This window comes from Molossus molossus, unplaced genomic scaffold (assembly GCF_014108415.1).
Source record: "Molossus molossus isolate mMolMol1 unplaced genomic scaffold, mMolMol1.p scaffold_m16_p_1, whole genome shotgun sequence".
Lineage (NCBI taxonomy): Eukaryota > Metazoa > Chordata > Mammalia > Chiroptera > Molossidae > Molossus > Molossus molossus.
This window is the reverse complement of record NW_023425344.1, coordinates 201,268,355-201,291,621: the sequence shown is the minus strand read 5'-3', so window position 1 is coordinate 201,291,621 and position 23,267 is coordinate 201,268,355. Positions and strand designations below refer to the sequence as shown.

Genomic DNA, 23,267 nt, shown 5'->3' with positions numbered 1-23,267 from the left:
CTGGGGCTCCCCACCAGCTTCTCCAGAAAAGCTTCCCTTTTTATCTGTCTTATATATTGGTCTTTCATGGAAGATTCTATTTGGAGACAAGGTTCCATGGTAATTTAAAAAAAATACGTTTGGCCCTGGCCGGTTTGGCTCAGTGGTTAGAGCGTCAGCCTGTGGTCCACAGAGCCCTGGGTTCGGTTCCCGCTAAGGGCATGTACCTTGGCTGCAGTTTGTCCCCCACCCTGGTTGGGTCATGCGGGTGGCAGCCACTCGATATGTCCCTTTCACATCGATGTTTCTCTCTCTCTCTCTCTCTCTCTCTCTCACTCTCACTCTCTCTCTTCCTCTCTCTCCCTCCTGCTCTATCTGAACAAAAATGGAAAAATGTCCTCAGGTGAGGATTAAAAAAAAAAAAATTTGTTTCGCCCTGGCCAGTTTGGCTCAGGGGTTAGATGGCACATACCTTGGTTGCAGTTTGTCCCCAGCCCTGGTTGGGGCGGTGTGGGTGGCAGCCAGTTGATGTGTCTCTCACATCAATGTTTCTCTCTGTCTCTTCTCCCTCTCTCCCTCCTGCTCTGAAGATAAATGTAAAAAATGTCCTTGAGTGAGGATTTAAAAAAAAAAGGTCCTAATGGCTTAAATTATCATAGGTTATTTTAGAAATGGAAAATTACTTTTCAGATTATCTAAAGCAACCACTTTATTTTTCAGTTGAGGACAGTTAGGCCCAAAGTAGATGATTTGATCATGCTGAATTTCACATGGATTAAATGAATGGAAAGGTTGGATCAAGAGCTAGATGACCTGACTCCACAACCATGGTTTATTCTGTTACCCTATAGTCCACAGCTATTTTTCATGGTTCTCAGTTTTTGAATGTTACTGTATTACTTATTCCAGTGGGCTTAAATTTTGTTTATTTTTTAAAATCTCAGTTTATAATGAATGGCCTTTGCAGTGAAGAGAAAGAAGTTGGCCTTTTTTTTCTGTAGGGCTGATCAATATGGAAAACATGGGGAGTTCCGCCCTCTTGTGCTCAACTAACTTAAGTGCAACCATTTGTGCAGTGAGTGTTTTATTACCAAGGGGCCTCGTTACAGGAAGTCGATATAAAAATGGAGTGCTGATGAGTAGGTGTGATATAGTGTGAGAAACTGCAGGGTGTTATTTCTCTATCTGCCCTAATTTGAGGGAGGCCTCGATTGACCCTGCTTCTGTTTTCTTTTTAATTTATTTTATCTTTAAGTTCTGTTAACAAACTCTGCTTTTGTCTAATGGCTTTTTGTTTTCAATTACCTATAAAATTTATTGCAAACTTCAGGCAAGCCGAGTAGACAGTAGCTCCTGGTTTTGCTGTTGTTTTTTTTTTTATTCTTTTTCAGATAACTTCAATTTTATGTTATTTATATATCTTATCAGGGTGCCTTTAGTGACTGACCTTTCCAAAAACCTCCTTCAAACAGCAAATTGGAAAGTTGCCTTTTCTTTGTTTTTCTATCCAGTAGAGTACCATTCTCTCTTTTTCATGCAAATTGCCCATAATTGATGGCTGCAGTAAAACATGTTGTGCTTTAGTATTGTGAGTTAGCAGAGTAGCTTTCCCACCTCCCTGATTCCCTGGGTTTTACTTTATACACAATGAAACATGGTCAAATTTAAGGAAGCCCCTTAGTCTTGCTTCTGTAATTTTTTTTTATAAATCCCTAAACTTGATTCTGAAAAATAAACACATAAAATGTCTGAAATGAACCATAATTAGTAAATTAGAAATGAAGGCATGTACAACCTGATAACCAAAGGTGGTATAGGATGTTTTCTGAGATGAAGTTACAATTTTTTATTAACTATCCTACAATTTTTTATTATTTTAATCATTCCAATTAAACGAAAGAAAAACCACTTTGCTGGTGTGGCTCAGTGGTTGAGCATCGACCCATGCACCAATAGGTCACCGGTTCCGTTTCCAGTCTGGGCACATGCCCAGGTCGTGGGCCAAATCTCCAGTGGGGTACATGCTGGAGGGGACCAGTCTATGTTCTCTCTCATCGATGTTTCTATCTCTCTCTTTCTTTTTTATCTATTTTTTTTTTTTATTTTTCCTCACCCGAGGATATTTTTCCATTTTTTTGTACAGGTAGAGTGGGTGGGAGAGAGAGGAAGGGAGAGAGAGTGAGAAACATCGACGTGAAGGGACACATCGAGTGGCTGCCACCCACACGACCAACCAGGGCCGGGGACAAACTGCAACCGAAGTACGTGCCCTTAGCGGGAACCGAACCCGGGTCTCTCCGGACCGCAGGCCGACACTCTAACCGCTGAGCCAAACTAGCCAGGGCTCTATCTCTCTCTTTTTAAAAAGTCAATAAAGGGGAAAAAAATTTTTTTAAATAAAAGAAAAATCCAGCAACTTGTCTTACATGATAAGCTCCCAGAATGTGAGGATCCTATTTTATATGCCCATAAAGTGCACCTTCGTAATAAATTTTAAAATTTTCTTAAGGTAGCTATTATGGAACATGGCACAAATGGAATGAAGCTGAGATTATACATTGATGTTTGATTATATCAAATTAAATTTTGATATTTTTAATTAATTTTTATGATAAATAAAAAGCACTATCCATGTATGCCAGGCATTGTGCAGCTTGTGTCTTCCCAGGCCTAGCCAGAGTGAAAGGTTTTAACAGTTTCAGCTGCTCACCTTCTCTAATCGTAACCAGGGATAATTGTAATCCATATACTGAAAATAACGTTTCATTTAAATGATCTTACTTTCAGGACAGTGACAGCATTGAGTGAGTGGTGGTTACGCATTGTTTAGTGATTTGGACTTGGTTTTAGTTTAGGATTTGCTCTTTTCACTTGATATTTACTTGCCAGTGACAGATCTACGCAAAAGAGGTGCACAAATACTATCCCTGGTTTAGATAATCAAAGAATTAGTAAGCAGAGCCTTTACAGAGCAGAAGGATTTCTGAATGGACTGTTTTTGATTCCCTTTCCACTTTATTAACTGCAAATGTAATGTGTGATCTATCTTCCCTTTTAGAGCAAAGCCGGCGGGATGATTTGGAAGCCCTAGGCCATATGTTCATGTATTTCCTTCGAGGCAGCCTGCCCTGGCAAGGACTCAAGGTACCCTTGAAAGTGCTCAGTGGAGGGCTTTGTTACAATACTCAGTTGTTAATGAAGGGGTTGCTGACTTGATGTCTGCAAGAAGCACAAAGGGGATGATTGGCTACAGAGATGAGAAGCAGGAACTAGTTACATTAGTCTATATTGTAAATGCTCACCTGGGCTTTTGGAAGCTCTTGTTTTGCTCACATTTGTCTTCTTCCCCATCTGAATCATTCTTCCTTGCTTTTGGATTTTCTATAATCTCTTCCTTGGTTCCCTCCCAGCCATGGCAGTGCTGCTTTTCTCTCTGTCAGTATGCCTCTTCCACTACCATTTTGTAGCAAGATGAGTGTTCCCAGTGTGTTGGGGGAATTTCTATAACAAATTGACAGCAGCTGCTGCATATTTTACCAGCAAGGCCAGCAGGGCTGGGTGTGTCCCTATAGGAAACTAGAAATATTTGTTCATCCAATATAGGCTGAGTGCTCACCTGAACTAAAACAAAAAGCCAGGTTTAACGTTGCTGTTCAAGCGTTTTATTGAATAAATGCCTATGTAGACAATAGCCATTCCTTGCGAAACATGTAGTTTCAGTAGGCTTCCGTTGGTAGGTACAGTACATTTGTGTCATTGTTAATTATTAATTATAAATATAACCATTGTAATTACTCTGTGCCTCTGGCTATAGACTAAAAAATGGTAAGCTTCTAAGCCATGTTAAATCCCTTTAGATAGTTATGTTTGAGTTGTAATTTATATCAACATGTTAGTATGGAAAGAATTAATCAGTAGCTTTGGGTATGCATATACCCTGTACCACCTCCAAAACGGCAGAATGATGGATTTCGCTGTGCTCTCTAGAACATTGTCCTGAAAAGTAAGGCTTCTACCCCCTTCCCTTTGGGAAGATTACATTTCTTCTCCTTAACTCTTAACATCTCCTCCATGGTCTTCTCCTAGTCATATATATCTTCACATTGATATTGACAATTGTCAAATAAAGTTTCACATCCTGTTTGCTCATTATATGGCTAAACAATGTATTCATGTATGTATTATTAATTGCTTGAAACTTTCTCATGATCCATGAATAATTTTCATGATAGATGTAGATCTGAAATTTCTCCAACTTAATGTAGAACATCATTGCTTAAAGCTGGGTATAGCAAGCTAGGTGGAGTCTCAAGAGATTCTCTTGAGACCACATTGTTGGTCCAAGCTCCAGGAGCTCTCTGACTATAGTCCTGAGCAAACCAAACTTCGCTTTTGAGCCACTGACATATATCAAACCTATCTGTTAGCCATGCCTATATCATAGATAACATTTTTTCCTATGGAACCACATTGTAGAAAGACATTGTTTTCTACTTCTTGGTTTTTTTCTGTTTAAACTTCACAGTAAATATGTAGAGCCATCTATCTGCCCCTAATTGATTATCAATATTTTTTATCTTGTCATAGAGCTGAATCACTTTTTCTTTTATTGATTCCAGAGGGAGAGAGAGAGAAAAACATCAACTGGTTGCTTCCTGCACAGGGATGGAACCCACAACCTGGGCACATGCCCTGAACAGAAACTGAACCCTCTGTGTATGGGACAACATTCCAACTGAGGCACACTGGCCAGGACAAGGCTGAATCACTTTTGAACCCTAGTGGCCAATTTTGAAAATAATTGCTAGATGATATTTTTATTTTCTTATCCTAGCCACTTGTCTCATTTGATGGTGTTTATCTGAGACTACTAAATATATTTTCAAGTAAACATTCCAGAACAAAGAAGATGCTTTGTACATATTTAAAAACATCATCTCTTGCCCTGGCTGGTTTGGCTCAGCGTAGGCCCACAGACCAATGAATCGCGGGTTCGATTCCTATCAAGGGCACGTACCTTGGTTGCAGTTCGTCCCCAGCCCTGGTCAGGGTCGTGCGGGAGGCAGCCAGGCGATGTGTCTCTTTCACATCGCTCTCTCTCTCTGTCTCCCTCCCTCCCACTCTATCTGAACATAAATAGAAAAATATCCTCAGGTGAGGATTAAAAAATAAATAAATAGCCCTGGCCATTTTGGCTCAGCGGTTAGAGCGTCGGCCTGCAGACCAGAGGGTTCCGGGTTCAGTTCCCGTTAAGGGCACGTACCTCGGTTGCAGTTTGCCCTCGACTTGTGGGTGGCCACCAGTCGATGTGTCTTTCTCATATCGATGTTTCTCTGTCTCTTCCTCCCTTTCTCCCTCCCACGCTATCTGAAAATAAATGCAAAAAATAAAATAAAAAATAAATAAAAAAAAATCATCTCTTCTACATTTGCTTTTTGCTAGTCTCAATTGTTTTTCTCTCTAACACTATCTAACAAATCCTGCCAGTTTGAGTGAAACAACCATTATGTTCCCAAATATACTGGACCTCCCATACTTAGCACCTCTTTCCAAATAACTCTCTCTCTTTACTCTCTACAGGCTGATACATTAAAAGAGAGATATCAAAAAATTGGTGACACCAAAAGGAATACTCCCATTGAAGCACTCTGTGAAAACTTCCCAGGTAAGATGCCAAAAGGACACTCCAGTGAATGTGACTAAGTCTTTGAAGTAGATGAAGACCATGACTTGGGTTCTCTACTTTAGATAAAGGTGCTCTCCAGAAAACTTAAATTTTCTTTTATTGTTATTTAGACTAAGATAGGTTTTGTCATTTTGGTTGGTCCATGGAAATACCAGTGTCAAATAGCCAGTACCATATTCCTTGCTTGGCCCAGAGCTTCTGCCCACGGGATGCATTCGGTCAATGAGCATGGTCTTTCACCTCTTTCCTAACAGAGGAGATGGCAACCTACCTGAGATATGTCAGGCGATTAGATTTCTTTGAAAAACCTGACTATGAGTATTTACGGACCCTCTTCACAGAACTCTTTGAAAGGAAAGGCTACACTTTTGACTACGCCTACGATTGGGTCGGGAGGCCTATTGTGAGTATCCTCTTTTTACCTCCTCACCTCAGACCAGCACTACCTCACCCCTTTCCTCGGCAGACTTTCTGCTTAAATCGGTGGGATAAAAAACATTCCTTTGACTGTAGATTTTACAGTTACCAACCTTTTCAGGGTAATGCATAAACTTCTCTTACTAGGGTTAAGAATTAGGAGTAACTCCCTTTATATGCTTTTAAGATTATGACCATAGTCCTGAGAGACCAGAATTTAAGCTATTTTTGTTAAAAATATGTTCTTACTGATTTTTTAGAGAGAGAGAGAGAAAGAGGGAGAGAAACATTGATGTGAGAGCGAAATATCAATGGGCCGCCTCCTGCATGCCTCCTACTGGGGATCAAACCTGCAACTCTGGCATGTGCCCTGACCAGGAATTGAACTGGGGCCTCTCAGTCCATGGAACAATGCTGAATCCACTGAGCCACACCAGCCAGGCTAAGCCAGTTTTTAAGAAGAATTTTCATTTGAATAATGCAGAAGCTGGTGCTACATAAGTTGTTATGGTGATTGACTTCAGTAGGAGTATAACTTAGCACCATAGGACACTTTTGAATTTGCTCTTCTGGCCAGGAGTCATAGCGCCCGAGAGCATGCTAACAAACATCACTGCAAGATGTTTTTTTTATTTTCAAAGGTAAGCTACTCTCCAGTGAACTATTGAGGACCAAGCTGCCTGCATCCCTTTTGCAGCTAAGCAAACTAAAGACAAGAAGACTTGAAACTGCCCTTGGTGTCTGGAAATAATTACCACCATTCTGTTAGAATTTGAATGATACTATCCTTTGCAGAGGCATTAAGTTGGACCTGTTTTCCCCATTTGACTTTTTGTTATCTTTTTCTAGCCTACCCCAGTAGGGTCAGTTCATGTAGATTCTGGTGCATCTGCTGTAACTCGAGAAAGCCACACACACAGGGATCGGCCATCACAACAGCAGCCTCTACGAAATCAGGTATGTGTTGGACCTTCATTTTAGACATTCCCTTTATTTGTGGTTAATGTTAACACCCACATTCTTCAGCTTCTTTGCTTAAGTGTATATGTTGAAATCAAAGAAAAAGTCCTTGTCAGTTTTCACTGGTGTGCTGTGGCGTTCTAGCATCCCTCAGGGTTTGTGTAATGGCACTCAGATATAGCCAGATGCCTTACATGAAGCATCCACTCTAGAGAACCTGGGCCTGTCAGAATCTGTTGGCTGAAAGGACCTGCTGGACATATAGGATGGCCAGGCTGGCCCACTTTGAGTCTCATTGGCACTCCATGGTGCACTCTTGCCAGTGCTGGTTTCCCCTTGCTGGTTAGGAAGGATGGGTAATTTGGACTTCCAGATGACCTGGGAATGAACTGGCACCTCCACTCTATCTCTGGCCCTGTACCCAGGTTAACTCTAGAGTTATGAATGAAGACTCAGCCTTGCTTTAGGCCACTCCACAGAAGGACATGTCATCTCTTTTTCCGTATTCATGATTTGGAAAAATAGTGGTCTGAATGAGAATCTTCTCTTAGCCTCAAGACAGAGGAGGTAAACACACACACAAAAAAATCAATGGATTTGCCCTGACCTTTTTGGCTCAGGAGTTAAAGCATTGGCCTGTGGACCAAAGGGTCTTGGATTCGATTTCTGGTCAATGGCACATACCTGGGTTGCAGGTTCGATCCCCGGCCCCAGTCAGGGTCATGTGGGAGGCAACCAATCAATGTGTCTCTCTCACATTAATGTTTCTCTCTCCCTCTCTTTCTCTCCCCCTTCCTCCCTCTCTTCCACTATATCTAAAAATACATGGAAAAATATCCTTGGGTGAGAATTTGAAAAAAAAAATCGATGAATTTGACGACGTTTTTAATGAAAGGAGAAACTGTGATTTGAATGAATAGGAAGGAAATTAATATGATGATTATCTTTATATCATAATATATTATTAAAAGAAAAATGACTTTTGTAGATAAATCAATGAAGAATAATGAATAGTTAGATACACGTGACTTTTGCACACACACACATGATCATTATCACCTATCAAATTAGCTTGTTTTTTCTCCTCCACTCTTTTATATTCACACTTTTACAATAAAATGCAATAACACTTATTATCTTACACATGCACATGTGAAAATACATAGGTTAAAAATAGTATATAGGGGTGGGAGGGAGGGCCTGTAGGGGGGAAAGAAGAAACAACTGTAACAAAAATAAATTAATAAAAATTGGGGAAAAAATAGTATATAGAAATATATACACGTATATACAATGGAGTACATACAAAATATGTACTCCCTCTCTCCCTTCCCTCCCTCTCTATAAAAAAACTCAATGGAAAATATCCTCAGGTAAGAATAACAAAACAAAAAGTTTTAATTTGACTGACTTCTGATTTGACAACAGAATAATTCTGCAGTTATTCTTACCTACCACCTTATTTATTTATTATTTTTTTATCCTCACCCAAGGACTTTTTTTTTTTTTGCATTTATCTTCAGATAGAGGTGACGGGAGAGAGGGAGGAAGAGAGAGAGAGAGACATTGATGTGAGAGAGACACATCAAGTGGTTGCCACCCACACGACCCAAACCAGTGCCAGGGACAAACTGCAATCGAGGTACGGGCCCTTGGCGGGAACCGAACCCGGGACTCTCTGGTCTGCAGGCCGACACTCTAACCACTGAGCCAAACCGGCCAGGGCTCCTACCACCTTTTCAAAAAGCATAGTTGAGTACACAGTTAAACTGACAGTCTCATAAATTGCTCTTGACTTTGCAAATTGTTACAAATACTCTAGAAAGTAATTTGATAAAGTTACTGTCCTCTTTGATAGGATAATCTTACTCTTGGAATCAATCATAATAAAACAACCCAAGATATAGATTAAGTTATGTGTATAAAACTGTCACAGTGTCATTTGTAGCAGTTTTAGAAATGACCCACCTATCTAGTTACAAAGAATGGTTATGGATCCAGCTCAAATCCTTTATCAAATAAACTGAGTTATAATAAAGTGATTTGTAAATGTTATATAGTCACTTAAAAGAATATTTGGGCAAACTTATAGCATCCTGAAAATGTTTATGGTTTGTATAGTGAGGAAATTAGAAGTGCCTCAAGATTTCCCCTCAGGGGAAGGGAAGATGAGAGGAGATGGGAGGAGATGATGCCAAAATATTAACAGAATTAATGTTCTAAGAGGTAGTATTGTGGGTAATATTTTTCTTAACAATTTTTTAATGAAGTTATAAGGTAATTACATTACCTTATAATGAAAATGCATTTATTGATACTTGCCTAAAGAAGAAAATGCATTTAAATAGAAAAAATATGGAAAAATAAATAATTTAAGTAATCAGTGAAGTCTAATCAACATATCTGCCTGCTCACGTTTTTTGGAATATTTGAAAACTAAAACGTGTTTCCTTTGATTTTCCTGGTCTTTTCTGGTTCAGTGAATTCATAATCATTTCTGCTGTTTTGAATGGATGTTAGAAGTATGGGAACAAGAGATGGTTGAAAACTTGCCTAGCTGGTGTGGTTCAGTGGTTGAGTGTCAACCCATGTACCAAGGGGTCACTGGTTTGATTCCCAGTCAGGGCATGTGCCAGGGTTTCAGGCTCAGGCCCTGTGCAAGAGGCAGTTGATCGATGTTTCTATTCTCACTCTCTCCCTTCCCCTTCCCCTTCCCCTCTAAATATCAAGAAAAACACATTTAAAGAAAAAGAAAACCTAAATTGCCAAGGTGGGAAATGAGGTCATACCCAGTATCTGAGAAAGGACAGTGAACTTCAATGTACTTTTTTTCTTTCTTATTGATTTTTAGAGAGAGGAAGGGGAGAGAGAGAGCAAGATAGGAACATCAATGCGACAGAACATCGATTGGCCACCTCCTGCATGCCCCCCACTGGCCCTGACCAGGAATCGAACCAGTGACCTCTTGGTATATGGGTCGCACCAGCTGGGCTCAATGTACTTTTAAAGGAAAGGTCATTAAACAGCTGCATGCAATTAGGATATCTCATCTGAAAGGTGATAAGCTTCATTTTGAAGAATTTAATCTAAAGATCTGAGGTTTTTTTGTTTTTAAAGTGTCCCATGGCTGCTGAGGGATTGAAATGCCCCATATTAATGCAAATTTTGCAGATCATTCCTAGCAGGATTCTGAATCCTTGCTTGATAGAATTCTTTTTGCCCTGTGCACTGTGGGTAAATGGATTTCTGGTCTCTGCTAAGCTTTTACACAGTGTTTAGTCTGTGGTCTCATGGCTTATATTTCATCATTAGGGTTGTTTTCTTGTGCTTTTGGGTATTTTTTAGTTGCAGCTAAATATGTTCCTTTTATGACTCTAGTGATTGAAAATAGTATGGTCTTTTAGACTAACTCTTTTCAAGTTTTGAAATCAGCAAAAGAAGAAAATAAAATCTCTCCTTGAGAGAGATTGAAAGATATTTACTTTAGTGACAATTAATATTTTTTTCAGCAACTTTGACTCAGTAAATCTGGCGGAGGACCTACTATGTGAAAGTATATCCTGGAGATACCGGGATAAGTAGGGATTCCTTGTCCTCAAAGCACTGACAAGCAGATAAGCCAAGTACCCAGATAACTATAACACAAGACAACAAATAAAGCTTCCCAAGTTGCAAATTATCATCATCAGGTATTGAAAGAAGGAGACATTTCATGTAGTCTGAGCATGACAGAGTTTCATGAAAGAAGCTGCATTTGAAATGTTTTTACAAGAATTAAGTGGAAATAAAAGAGTCATTTCAAGCAAAGCAGGAAATAATGAGCAACAGCAAACTATCTAGTTCCATTCTGCTAAATATATAGTGTGAATAAAGGAGATAGGCTAAGAAAATGGGTTGGAGCCATTTAATGAAGCTTCTGGAATGCCGGGCTGAAGAATTGGTACTTAATTTCAGTAGGGATTAAACACTAAAGGTTTTGGAACAGAGAAGTGATATGATTAAAACTTTGCTTTAGAAATCTTTTGACCCAGAAGGTAATAATAGCCTGGCAGCAAGCTTGCAGGCCAGTAAGAGGACAGTGAGTTCTCTTGAGAGGTAAAAGGGCCCTTGATGGGCTGTAGTAGTAAAAATGAAATAGAATTGAAAAATGACACAGGGATATAATCTACCAGAATTAGCAGCCCACATGTATGTCAGGGTTGAGGGAGAAGGAAGAGTCAAGCTTTTGCTGAGGTGTAAAGCCTGGATAATTAAGAGGCTGGTGGTACTATTACTAGAAATGGGAAATGTGAGGGAGAAACTCATTTGGAGTTTGAATTTAGGCATCTTGAGTTTGAAATACTAGCTGTGTATTCCAGCTGAAGATTGCTAGTAGGTAGAGGATGGGTTTCAAAAGAAAACCAGAGCCCTGGCTGGTTTGGCTCAGCGGTTAGAGCGTCGTATCATATATTGTACTGTTGATGGTTTTATTCAATGTGATTGTTCAACGTGCTATATATAGGATATTGCATTAACTAGGATGTACACCCTTCCTGGTCTTTTAGAACTTTAAGCATTTTGGTAATTTCCTTTTTCTGCCATCTACTCCTTTTATTTGGTCACTTTTCTGTGGGCATATGAAGAAAGGGTACTTGGCTTACAAGGTGAGGGAGAACAGATCTGTTTTGAGGTTGGAGTCTTACTGGCCATCAGGAACTATTAAACTCTACCAGACATGGTATCCTACCCCTAATAATATTGAATCCCAAAATAGTACTTATTAATTTTTATATGTGCAGCATATATTTAGGAAAAGAGTTTATTCTTTGTCATTTTCTACTAGGTGAACTGTTCACTTTCAAATTCTCCAATTTGACTAGACAGGAAAATGTGAATTTAAGATCAGTCAAGCTGATCCTTCATCCTTCTAGGGCCATATTTAAACTAACTCAGTACCTTATAAACACACAAGAAATAAACAACAAAACCTAAAAGAGCTCAGTCATATTGAGTTCTAAAGAAGATGTGCCTCCAGTGAAAGAGTGGTTCAGATTTATTTGTCTGTATCTAAATAAATACAGGATTTAGGAATATATAGCATTAGAAAAATGTGTGCTTTAGTGCTGTGGTGCTTATTGAATGAAGTTTGATATAAGCATAACTTTTCCAAAGGGAAGCTTAATATGTTTTTCTGTTGTTCTTTTGTTTCATTAATTTTTAGAGAGGGGGTGGGAAGAGGGAAAGAGAGATAGAAACATTGATTGGCCACCTCCTGCATATCACCTACTAGGGATCGAGCTCGAAACTCGGGCATGTGCCCTGATTGGGAATCAAACCAGTGACCTCTTGGTCTATGGGTCCAATACTCAACCACAGAGCCACACCAGCTGGGCCCAAAGGGGAGTTTAGGCCAGATTTTCTAAATAACCAAAATGGTCAGAGAACGTCATAAAATGAATATCTTTTATTATTTTTTAAAAATCCAGTAGCCTTTTTCTAAACTTTTTTTTCCTTTATTGATTTTAGAGAGAGAGGAAGTGAGAGGGAGAGGGAGATAGAAACATCGATGAGAGAGAGCATCGATTGACCACTGCCTCCTGCTTGCCCCCCACCAGGGATCAGGCCCATAACCTGGGCATGTGTCCTGACCGGGAATCGAACCCGTGACCTCTGGGTGCACAGCTCAACGCTCAACCACTGAGCCACACCGGCTGAACCAGTAGCCCTTGTTTTTGGAAAGCTGATTAATTCTATCTTCCCTTCCTTTTACAGAGTACTGCTTCGTTTTTAGCAAGGTCGAGTTTACTAGTTGAAGGGACAGATGAGATTGCTCAGAGATAATTTGCCTCCTTCTGACATGTTTGTAATTTTCTAACTTGCTGCCTCCAGTCTAGCAGGAACTCAGGTGTAGAAATATGACACATGATCTGCTACCCTTCAGCATAGAGCTTGGGACAGAATGGGACTACCCTCCTCATTCCTGGGATCTTAACTCCATGGGTGACGTTGAAACAAGCAAGTGCAAAACTGAAATACAATCTTTTTCTTAATTTCTACCGTTCTCTCACCTAATCACTGCTGCTCACCATTGCTCTAAATTCTCTGTTTTATATTAAAGTTTTCTTCTGTTCATGTGCATTCTTCAGTTTTTTAAAATATGTTTTCAGTGATTTTTTAGAGACAGATGGGTGAGACAGAAACATTGATATCAGAGAGAAACACTCCCCCTACTGGGGATCGAACCTGCCACCCGGGCATGTGCCCTGACCCAGAACCCAACAGGAACCTCTCAGTCTGTGGGACGATGCTCAGTCCACCGAGCCACATCGGCCAGGCTCTTCAATATCTTTTATTTTAGCAAACACCATGTGTTTTGAGGCACCTCCTTGTAGGAAGGCGATTCTGGAGTAATCCTACCTAGATAAATTATTATGCCCTAGGAAAGGTGTCTTAGAGTATTAAAAATAGGGCCAGGTTTAAGTAGTGAGTTTTAAACCTCTAGGGTGGTTCCTGTGTTTTTCTCAGTGCTTCACAGAATTGATACTGTCATCTCTGTGGGCCTACTAGCATTGAGATGGGTAATAATTTCTTCCAGGTTATTATCAGTGATTTTCAAACATCCTTGATACATGATCAAGTATGTAGAATACAGGAAGTCACTTTTAGCACAAATGACATATTACATGGTATAATCTCTGTCTGGCATAGGACACTTGGTTCTATTTTATGAGCTTAATAGAAGGAAGTGTTTATTTTTGTTAAAGTATATATTTCAATAACCTTGCCAACTTTTTTTCATTTCATATTAAGGTTTATTCTCAAAATTTCTTATGATGCTTTCCTTACCATTCTTTCTTCCTCATTTCACTCCCACTACATTAAAAAAAAATTTATCTTGGAAGTGTGATAAGAGAGAATATAATACAGTATATTCATTGCTAACCTTTGGTACTATTCAATCTCTATTCTTGTTGATTCTAGTTGAAGACTATAAAATAAGGTCTAGAAGACTGACAAGGGAAGCCAAAATGTTCTGTATAGGTGTCAACTTTAAAGTATTTTGGGAGCAATAAAGTAAATGTATAAAATTCTTTGAATTTAATCAAAATTAATTTTTCAGAATACCCTTACATAAAGAATAGGATTAGGTGATTTGTTTGCTACACAGGAGAAAGATGTTTTACCTAAGCCTTTTGCTTCAGAACAGTATCTTTGTCACTAATAAGAATTAGAAATAGTTTTCAAGCCATAGTTAAGGGTGGTATCTGAGGTGTTTCCCTGCCTTCTTGTGTCTTCACTCCATTGTACATTAATTCCTGCCAAATGACTTCTGGGAGAGGTTTGTTTCCTCTGTCCTAGGCACAGGTGGTGGTTTTCACTTTACACCAGGCTTTTATGTTTTCCCTGAAGTATTTTTGTTAGCTTTACCTTTGATTTATGCTGTGCCGGATTGCTGCTTTCTTGTTTCCACACTCACCTCCTAGATAGTACCAAGCCTTTCCACACAGGTAATACAGTCACAGCTGAAGATTTTAAAGTGTCCCCTCAAGGAATTCCCACTGCTTGAGATTCATGTTCCTGCCTTTAGGAATTCACACACTCCATATGGACCATTGCCTTTCCAATAATGGACAGAGATTGATTTTTTCTGAATGACTTTTCTACACGTACACACTCCTGATAGCTTTTTAGATTGACACATGTGCATGAGTGATCTTTAAGAGGGAAGGTTATACATGTCGATTTTCTGTTTTGGTTTGCTTAGCATAACTACTGTGCTGATTATGCCTAATCAATACCCCTATATACACAGCATTGCTTAGAATACCTTTCAGAGGAAGGTACACTAGCAGAATACTGTAGTTGTTGACATTCCTTGGTTTCATCTGGCTCCTAGGCACTGAGTTGTTTTCTGAAATTGGCAAATGGCCCTTGCTCCTACATCAACTTTTAGATACCAATCCAAGCCCTTAAATTCCAAAACAGAATAGCCATAGAGTTTAGCATTATGATGAAAGGTAATTACTGAAGTAATAAACCCATCAACCCCAGGTTCACGTTCACTTGATTTTATTGCTTTCAGAGGATATAGAAGGCATTGGAATGCAGTCGTATGGTACAGTATGTTTTACTTTGTCCCAGTGGAAGCATTTATGAAACAATTGGTAATGTTAGTACAAATAATATATTTCATTCCATCCTTGAAAACAACAACAAAAAGCAGAAATGTCCACATCTAATAAGAAATGCTGGACAATTAATTACTCCAAAATTCACTGGCAGTGGTATATAATTAATTTCTTAGTAATCAGGAATGTTAGCATTATCTTTCTCTCTTTTAAAGATAAGTAGCCCATTGCTTTGAGGATGGAAATGGAGTATCACTTTTAGTTCTTTGAAAAATGGTTTCCTATTTTCGTTTGGACAGAAATCTAAATTCTTCCAACAACTTGTTTAGAATGAATATAAACAAGCACACAGCCCCGTGAATCAGACAGTATTATCAAATCAGACTTCTGATGTGTATTTCAGTAAAGATTGAAATGATAGTTGATCAGGAATATCTTTCAGTACACCTTATTCACATGAAACAGAAGAATATCATCCTTATTACTTTAGAGCACACACTTTTTGTTTTGATAAAATGATCTCCCACTTTATTTATCAGACATGACCTGGAATGACTCCTAGCTATTAAACAGATAAAACAAAATCAATGCCAAAGAGAGAAAGAAATAATAGTTGATCAGCTGTCCTAGGTTTTGTTAAGCTTAAAAACATGTGGGTGTTTTGCCCTGGCCGGTTTGGCTCAGCGGTTAGAGCGTCCACCTGCGGTCCGGAGAGACCCGGGTTCAGTACCCGCTAAGGGCACGTACCTCGGTTGTAGTTTGTCCCCGGCCCTGGTTGGTCGTGCGGGTGGCAGCAACTCAATGTGTCCCTTCCACATCGATGTTTCCCTCTCTCTCTCTTCCTCTCTCTCCCTCCCACTCTATCTGTACAAAAAAATGGAAAAATGTCCTCGGGTGAGGATTAAAAAAAAAAACGTGGGTGTTTTATGTACATTTCTTGCCATTTTCAATTTTATCAGCTTTAAAAATAAAGGCAAGACAGAGAGCATTCATGAGAGAAGCACTCTCATTGAACATGTATCATAGAGCTTAAAACAACATAGAACTCAAAACCAGTGGCTTATAAATGTCTGGATATTTTTTAAGCATTTCAATTTTTTGAGAACTGACAGTTCTGTATAGTAGTTTAGAAGCTTAAATATTCTACTTCAGTATTACAAAAAATAAAAATAAATCTCTGTTGGCAGAAATAATTGGAGGAGCGTAGGTATGTTTTGGGTAGCTTTGATTCTCTGAAATGTGACTAGCAGTATAAAACCAAACCCCCCTTTTGTAAGAGTATATATCAAGCAAAGTAATACAGTTGCCTTTTTACAAAATATGCTCATTCCCTGAGGAACATTAGAAATCATGGCCAGGATCCTCTATAGTACTGTTGCCCATATGACTTCATATTTCATTAACAAAGAAGATGAGTAAGTTATAGCTGATAAGTGAGTATATATTTTTTTTATCTTTATTTTTTATTTTTTTCTTAATCTTCACCCGAGGATATTTTTTTTTTCTTTATTGATTTTAGAGAGAGGGGAAGTGAGAGGGAGAGACAGAGATAGAAACATCGATGAGAGAGAACATCAATTGGCTGCCTCCTTGCATGCCCCCCACTGGGGATCAGCTCGTAAACCAGGAACATGCCGTGACCAGGAATCAAACTGGCAACCTCTTGGTGCATGGGCTGACACTCAAGCACTGAGACACACTGCCTGGGCACCGGAGGATGTTTGTTTGTTTGTTTATTTATTTATTTATTTTTAGATAGAGTAGAAGGGAGGGAGGGATAGAGAGAAACATCAATATGAAAGAGACACATTGATTGGTTGCCTCTCATAGCCGGGGATCGAACCTGTAACCCAGATATGTGACCTTAACCAGGAATCGAACCCAAGGCCCTTTGGTATGTGGGTCAATGCTCTAACCACTGAGCCGAACTGGCCACGGCTGTGAGGCTTTTTTGTCTTTATTGACTTCAGAGAGAGAAGAAGGGAGAGGGAGAAAAGAAACATTGATGAGATAGAAACATCAGTGAGAGAGAACATTGATTGGCCCCCTCTTGCACGCCCCCCACTGGGGATTTGGCCCACAACCTGGGCATGTGCCCTGACTGTGAATCGAACCTGTGACCTCTTGGTGCATGAGTCAACACAACCACTAAGGCACAATGGCTGGGCCTGTGAGGCTTTTTTAAAAAAAAAGAAGAAAAGCGTTTTTGGTGATTTATAGGTGAGCTTTAAACAACTCTTTTCAATAGAAAGGGGAGAGGGAACTTGGAGGCTTAAACCACTATTTTGTCACTCCTTTTTTTTTTTTTTTTTTTTAATCCTCACCCGAGGATATTTTTCCATTTTTTGTACAGATAGAGTGGGAGGGAGAGAGAGGAAGGGAGAGAGAGTGAGAAACATCGACGTGAAGGGACACATCAAGTGGCTGCCACCCGCACGACCAACCAAGGCCGGGGACAAACTGCAACCGAAGTATGTGCCCTTAGCGGGAACCGAACCCGGGTCTCTCCGGACCGCAGGCCAACGCTCTAACCGCTGAGCCAAACTGGCCAGGGCTTTTTTTTTTTTTTTTTTTTTTTTTTTTTTTAAAAGAATACAGCATTTATAGTTTTGAACATTTCTAAGATTTATAGAATTCTTACTGATCTCATGCAGAGCAGCAATATCATATCTCAACCCCTGCTGCTGTTTACATCATCATTGGTTAAAATTTGATTTACTAATCCCTCATTGCTGCCTCTCCGACTCTTCGTTTTTCATTTTATAGAGCCTTAGGTCTGGTATAGCTGAGCATCATGATGCTGTCACCTCCTCAGCCATCTGGCACAGGGGAAGAGGCACCTAAACAGAGTCTTCAGAACAAAAGTCACATATGAGCAAGATCAGAGTAGTGTGAAATCTAAAACAGGTAGAGAGAGTCTAAATCAGTTGTTCTCAACCTTCTTAATGCCATGACCCTTTAATACAGTTGCTCATGTTGTATGTGGGCATATCTGCATGTGGGCGGACCCACCTGGAGACGGATAGAGGAGCGGTGTCTTGCTTCCTAAGACCATCAGAAATATCTGTTTTCTGATGGTCTTAGGCGACCCCTGTGAAAGGGTTGTTCGACTCCCAAAGGGGTTGCAACCCACAGGTTGAGAACCGCTGGTCTAAATGCTAGCAAAGGTGAATGCACAACCCAAAAAGAGTTTTGATTTGAAAGCTTTCATTTTGCTTGGATAAGATCTGCCTTTTGCTTTCTAGGAGAAAATAATTCATAATGTTCGTAGCTAAACTTTTGTAATTCTAGACTAGATACTGTTAACTAAAGGAATTAAGAAAACATGGTAGCCCTGGCCAGTTTGGCTCAGTGGTTGAGCATCAGCCTGCGGACCAGAGAGTCCCAGGTTCGGTTCCCACTAGGGGCATGTATTACAAAAAAAAGAAACAGAAAAAGAAAACATGGTAGTCTTATTTTTTATTTTTAATCCCTACCCGAGGACATTTTTTGTTCAGGTAGAGTGGGAGGGAGAGAAAGGAAGAGAGAGAGAGAGAGAGAGAGAGAGAGAGAGAGAGAGAGAGAGAGAAACATCGATGTGAAAGGGACACATCGAGTGGCTGCCACCCGCACGACCGACCAGGGCCGGGGACAAACTGCAACCAAGGTACATGCCCTTAGCGGGAACCGAACCCGGGTCTCTCGGGACCGCAGGCTGATGCTCTAACCGCTGAGCCAAACCGGCCAGGGCTGGTAGTCTTATTTTTCTTCCATCTTTCATATTCTTGACCTGTGACCTTGCTTTTGATTAGATGTTTTGTTCCTTCTTTTAGCCAAGAAAGCATATTCCAGCCACTGCCAAAGCTCATTTTGTCTAGGTTGAAATCTCATGGAGGTTTATGTTGAGAATACTTATGTTCCCTACTTAAGGAAAAGGCATATTATCTTGATTCCTAGTGCCAGTAATTTTCTGTATTGACTGATATCTATTTAGATTGTTCTTTAGTCAGGGAAATGATTTGCAAATATGATTGTTCCTTTGTTCAACAGTCTTAACATTCTGCCTAGTGGCTACCAAAATTTTACAAACATGGAAGCTAAAAGGTGGTGATTTCAACTTTCGATGTTTTTTATTTCCTCTTTTGGTGAATTTATTTTCTGTGTCTTGGTGTGAGGACAGTGTGTTGTAGACTGTCATGTATGGGCGCATTAGGCTGAAATGAATGTAGCCAAGCTAACTTTTCCCCAGTGTTTTGTAGTAGTTGTTAATTTAAAATCCAAAACAAAAAAACCCTCAGGGACACTAAATGTGCTTGATTTGTTATTGCTTGCTATTGCTTCACCTTTCATTCCATATCTTGCTCTCATGCTTCCTAATGCCTGAGCAGACTGCATCATCAGAGCGCCGAGGAGAGTGGGAAATCCAGCCCAGCCGGCAGACCAATACCTCATACCTGACGTCTCACTTGGCTGCAGACCGCCATGGGGGATCAGTGCAGGTACTTACTGCCTTTACTGCCTTTTCCTGGCCTTCCTAACTTGGCTGGTAGAATGTTGATTTTCTTCTGAAATTCAGGTTCCTTTAGAATGGAAACTTATAGCAAGGTTGAGGTGCTTCTATAGGTAACTATCTGTGTGCTAATTTTCTGCCTACATGGACTTGTAAGAGTCATTTGTTGAGATGACTGCTAGTTATTGTCATTGACTAAGAAATGTCTTTGGTTTCTGATACTGATTTTTGCTTCAACTAGTTCTACAACCTTGATCCACTCATGATAAACCATAAAAATAACGTAAAGATAGATGTGTGTTAGTGTCAAGTCTGTGAATTGTAAGGACCTAAAATGGATAAAATTATTTTTTTTAATAGGGGACTGCATATGCAGCTCATTCCACAATAATATGTACTTTAGTCCAAGTCAGCTATTTCTGAGTGGGTACCCAAGTAAGTTGGGCTATTTCTTTTTTCTCCTGGAATAAATGTGGTTTTGGAGAATTCTTTCTGACTTCATTTCGACTATTTTGAATCTCTATTTTCTCTAATACTTAAGAAGTACTTGTATCTCTTAACTTTTCTTACGTCAGTCTCTTAAACATCTTTTTTTAATCTTTGTAGTTGAAAGTACTACAAATGTCTTCCCTTTTCCCCCCATTGATCCCCTCCTCCCTGCTCCCACCTAACTCCTGCTTTCCTCAAATTGTTATCTGTGTCCATTGGTTATGCATATATGCATGTAAATTCTTTGATTTGTCTCCTCCCAAACCCCCACCCCTGTCTTAATAATCTTCACTAAAATGTTTTTCTCATATTAAGTGACACCACCAACTGGGGCACATAGGTGAACCCAAAGCTAGCAAACAGAAATTCTTATATAGGGGTAGACGAATCTTTTGCACATAGAAATGCATCTTGATAGGCTTGGTAATCTACAATATGCTTTTACATGGAGTTGATTCACTGAAGTTAGGAGATGGGAAGTTAGGAGACAGCTTTGGCCCTATAAAAACCTCACAGAAACATCTAAGTAAAAATAATGATGGATTGAACACACAAATCTACTCTCACTCCTTCCTGAAACAACACTAAAAGAATGATAAAACAATTTTTTAAAGGCATAAATTTGTATAAGATTGGAGAAAATAGAAGAGGAGGCAACAGCCACAAAATGTTAGAAGCTGGAAAGCAGATGAGCAGTTACTAAATAACTTAGGATTCTTAAGAAAACTGAATCCTGTGCCAGTAGAGGGAAAAGCTGAGAGCCTGTTTACATTGAGGAATCCCTAGAAGACTCAAAAGTTAGCCTTCTATAAGGGGGAGGTATGTGTGGAGAGGCATGTGCTAAAATAATGAAGATTGGTTAAAAGTCTGTTTAAGCCCGGCTAGCCGGTGTGGCTCAGTGGTTGAGTGTTGACCCATGCACCAAGAGGTCACTGGTTCAATTCCCAGTCAGGACGCATGCCCAGGTTGTGGGCTCCCCTACATGGGGAGCATGCAGGAGGTGGCCAGTCGATGTTGTCTCTTATCGATGTTTCTGTCTCTCTCTCCCTCTCCCTTACTCTTTCTCTAAAATCAATAAAGAAGCCCTGGCCAATTTTGCTCAGTGGTTAGAGCATCGGCCTGCAGTCCAGAGAGACCAGGGTTCGGATCCCGCTAAGGGCACATACCTCGGTTGCAGTTTGTCCCCGGCCCTGGTTGGGTCGTGTGGGTGGCAGCCACTCAGTGTGTCCCTTTCATGTGGATGTTTCTTTCTCTTTCTCTCTCTCTTTCTCTCTCTCTCTCTCTCTCTCCTTCACACGCTCTCTCCCTCCCACTCAATCTGAACAAAAAATGGAAAAATTGTCCTGCGGTGAGGATAAAAAATAAAATCAATAAAGAAAAAAAATTTTTTTAAAAGAAGTCTGTTTAAGAAGCCAGAGAGATCCCTAGATGCTCTTCCCCCTCCTCAGCAAAGACCCAAGATTTTTTTTTTCAAAGATTTATTCTTAAAAAGGCAAAATAGAGGATCTCTGGATTAGGGGATATGAGGAACCTTTGGGGACAGAGTGCTAGCCTGATAAAAAGTGGAGATTAACCCTGGCCAGTTTGACCCAGTGGTTAGAGAGTCGGCCCGAGGACCAATGACTCGCAGGTTTGATTCCAATCAAGGGCATGTACCTTGGTTGTGGTTCATCCCCTGCCCGGGTTGGAGTCATGCAGGAGGCAGCCAGTCCATGTGTCCCTCTCACATAGATGTTTCTCTCTCTCTCCCTCTCTGCCACTCTCCCACTCTGTCTGAAGATAAATAGAAAAATATCTTGTGGTGAGGATTAAACAAAAAAAAAAAAAAAAGGAGATTAAATGAATGTATGCATACTGGCTGCCTGCTTTCCCCATTTAGTCCTTCAGAATGCTGATAGCCAGGTATGTACCTTCCAGGCAGAAGATTGAGTTGACTCTGGGGAATCTGACCAGCCCAAAAGAAAACATCTGAGCATACCGACAAAAGGGTTTCCCTAATGAAATGGCCCAGTCACAGCATTCTGCAGTGAGATCCATACTTTAGAAGTTCCACCCTGTACTCAAAGTGCAAATTAAAGTTGCAATCTCTCACTTTTACATATGAGCAGACAATCAAAGATTATGGGACATCTGAGGAAAGCCTTTAATAGAAACCAAAGCAACCAACAGCAACAACAAAAACCCACCTTATTATAAATATCCTCAGAAACAGAAGATACTATAACTATGAAGCAAGGACAGAATGCTATTTTTAAAAGGAATACTCTCAGAGCAAACAAACAAACAAGAAAAGAGCTCTTGGAAAGTAAAAACATAAACAAAAAATTTAAACTCAGTAGTTTGGAATATAAAATTGTGAGGAAGTCTCCCAGAAAGTAGAGCAAAGAGACAGAGAGGTGAGCCCTGCTGGTGCAGCTCAGTGGATTGAGCGTCGTCCCATGGACTGAGATGTCCTGGTTCAATTCCCAGACAGGGTATATGCTCGGGTTGTGAGCTTGATTCCGGTGAGGGGCGTGCAGGAGACAGCCAATCTATCTCTCTCTCTCTCTCTCTCTCTCTCTCTCTCTCTCTCTCTCTCATCAATATTTCTCTGTCTCTAAAAAATTAGTAAAAACATATTTTTAAAAAAGAGAGAGACAGAGAGATGAAAATAGTAGAAAACAATATTAAGATTTAAGGAGAGTCCAAGTGGTTCAATTTCTAAATAATGGGAGTTCCAGAGTGAGAACAGAAAGTAAAGAGGAGGAAATCATTAAAATAATTTCCCAGAACTCATAAAGACTTGCTTCTAGATCAAAGTGCCCACCATAATGGAAGATAGAACCAACCATATCAAGGTATATCATTGTGAAATTTCAGAACACCAAGGACAAAGAGAAACTCCTTCAGGCTTCAGAAATAGAAAATAGTCATGTGCAAAGAAATGATCAGGATTTAGTGTAGCTTCAAATTTCTGAATGATAATACTGGAAGCTAGAAGCCAATGAATAATGTCTTCAAAATTCTAAGGGAAAAAATTATTTTCAACCTAGAATTTCATAGCCAAACTATCACTAAAGATATTTTCAGAAATATAATGTCTCAAAAATTTTACTCTCCATGCACCCCTTTTTATGAAGCTATAAGAGGATGTGCGCTA

General features: G+C 39.8%; 1 protein-coding gene across 8 annotated transcripts in view; it reads left to right on the top strand.

The window, feature by feature from the left end:
* The window catches only part of CSNK1G1 (casein kinase 1 gamma 1), a 183,769-nt gene that overhangs the window by 144,385 nt on the left and 16,117 nt on the right, over positions 1-23,267 (top strand). For all 8 annotated transcript variants that reach the window (XR_004958634.1, XR_004958635.1, XR_004958633.1 and 5 more), the window contains 5 exons: positions 3,038-3,123; positions 5,560-5,644; positions 5,920-6,068; positions 6,932-7,039; positions 19,518-19,628. Coding sequence is in view for 5 of the 8 variants with exons in the window: in XM_036253565.1 (XP_036109458.1) it covers positions 3,038-3,123; positions 5,560-5,644; positions 5,920-6,068; positions 6,932-7,039; positions 19,518-19,628 (539 nt within the window). In the remaining 3 variants the exon portion in view is untranslated. The remainder of the gene's footprint in view (positions 1-3,037; positions 3,124-5,559; positions 5,645-5,919; positions 6,069-6,931; positions 7,040-19,517; positions 19,629-23,267) is intronic.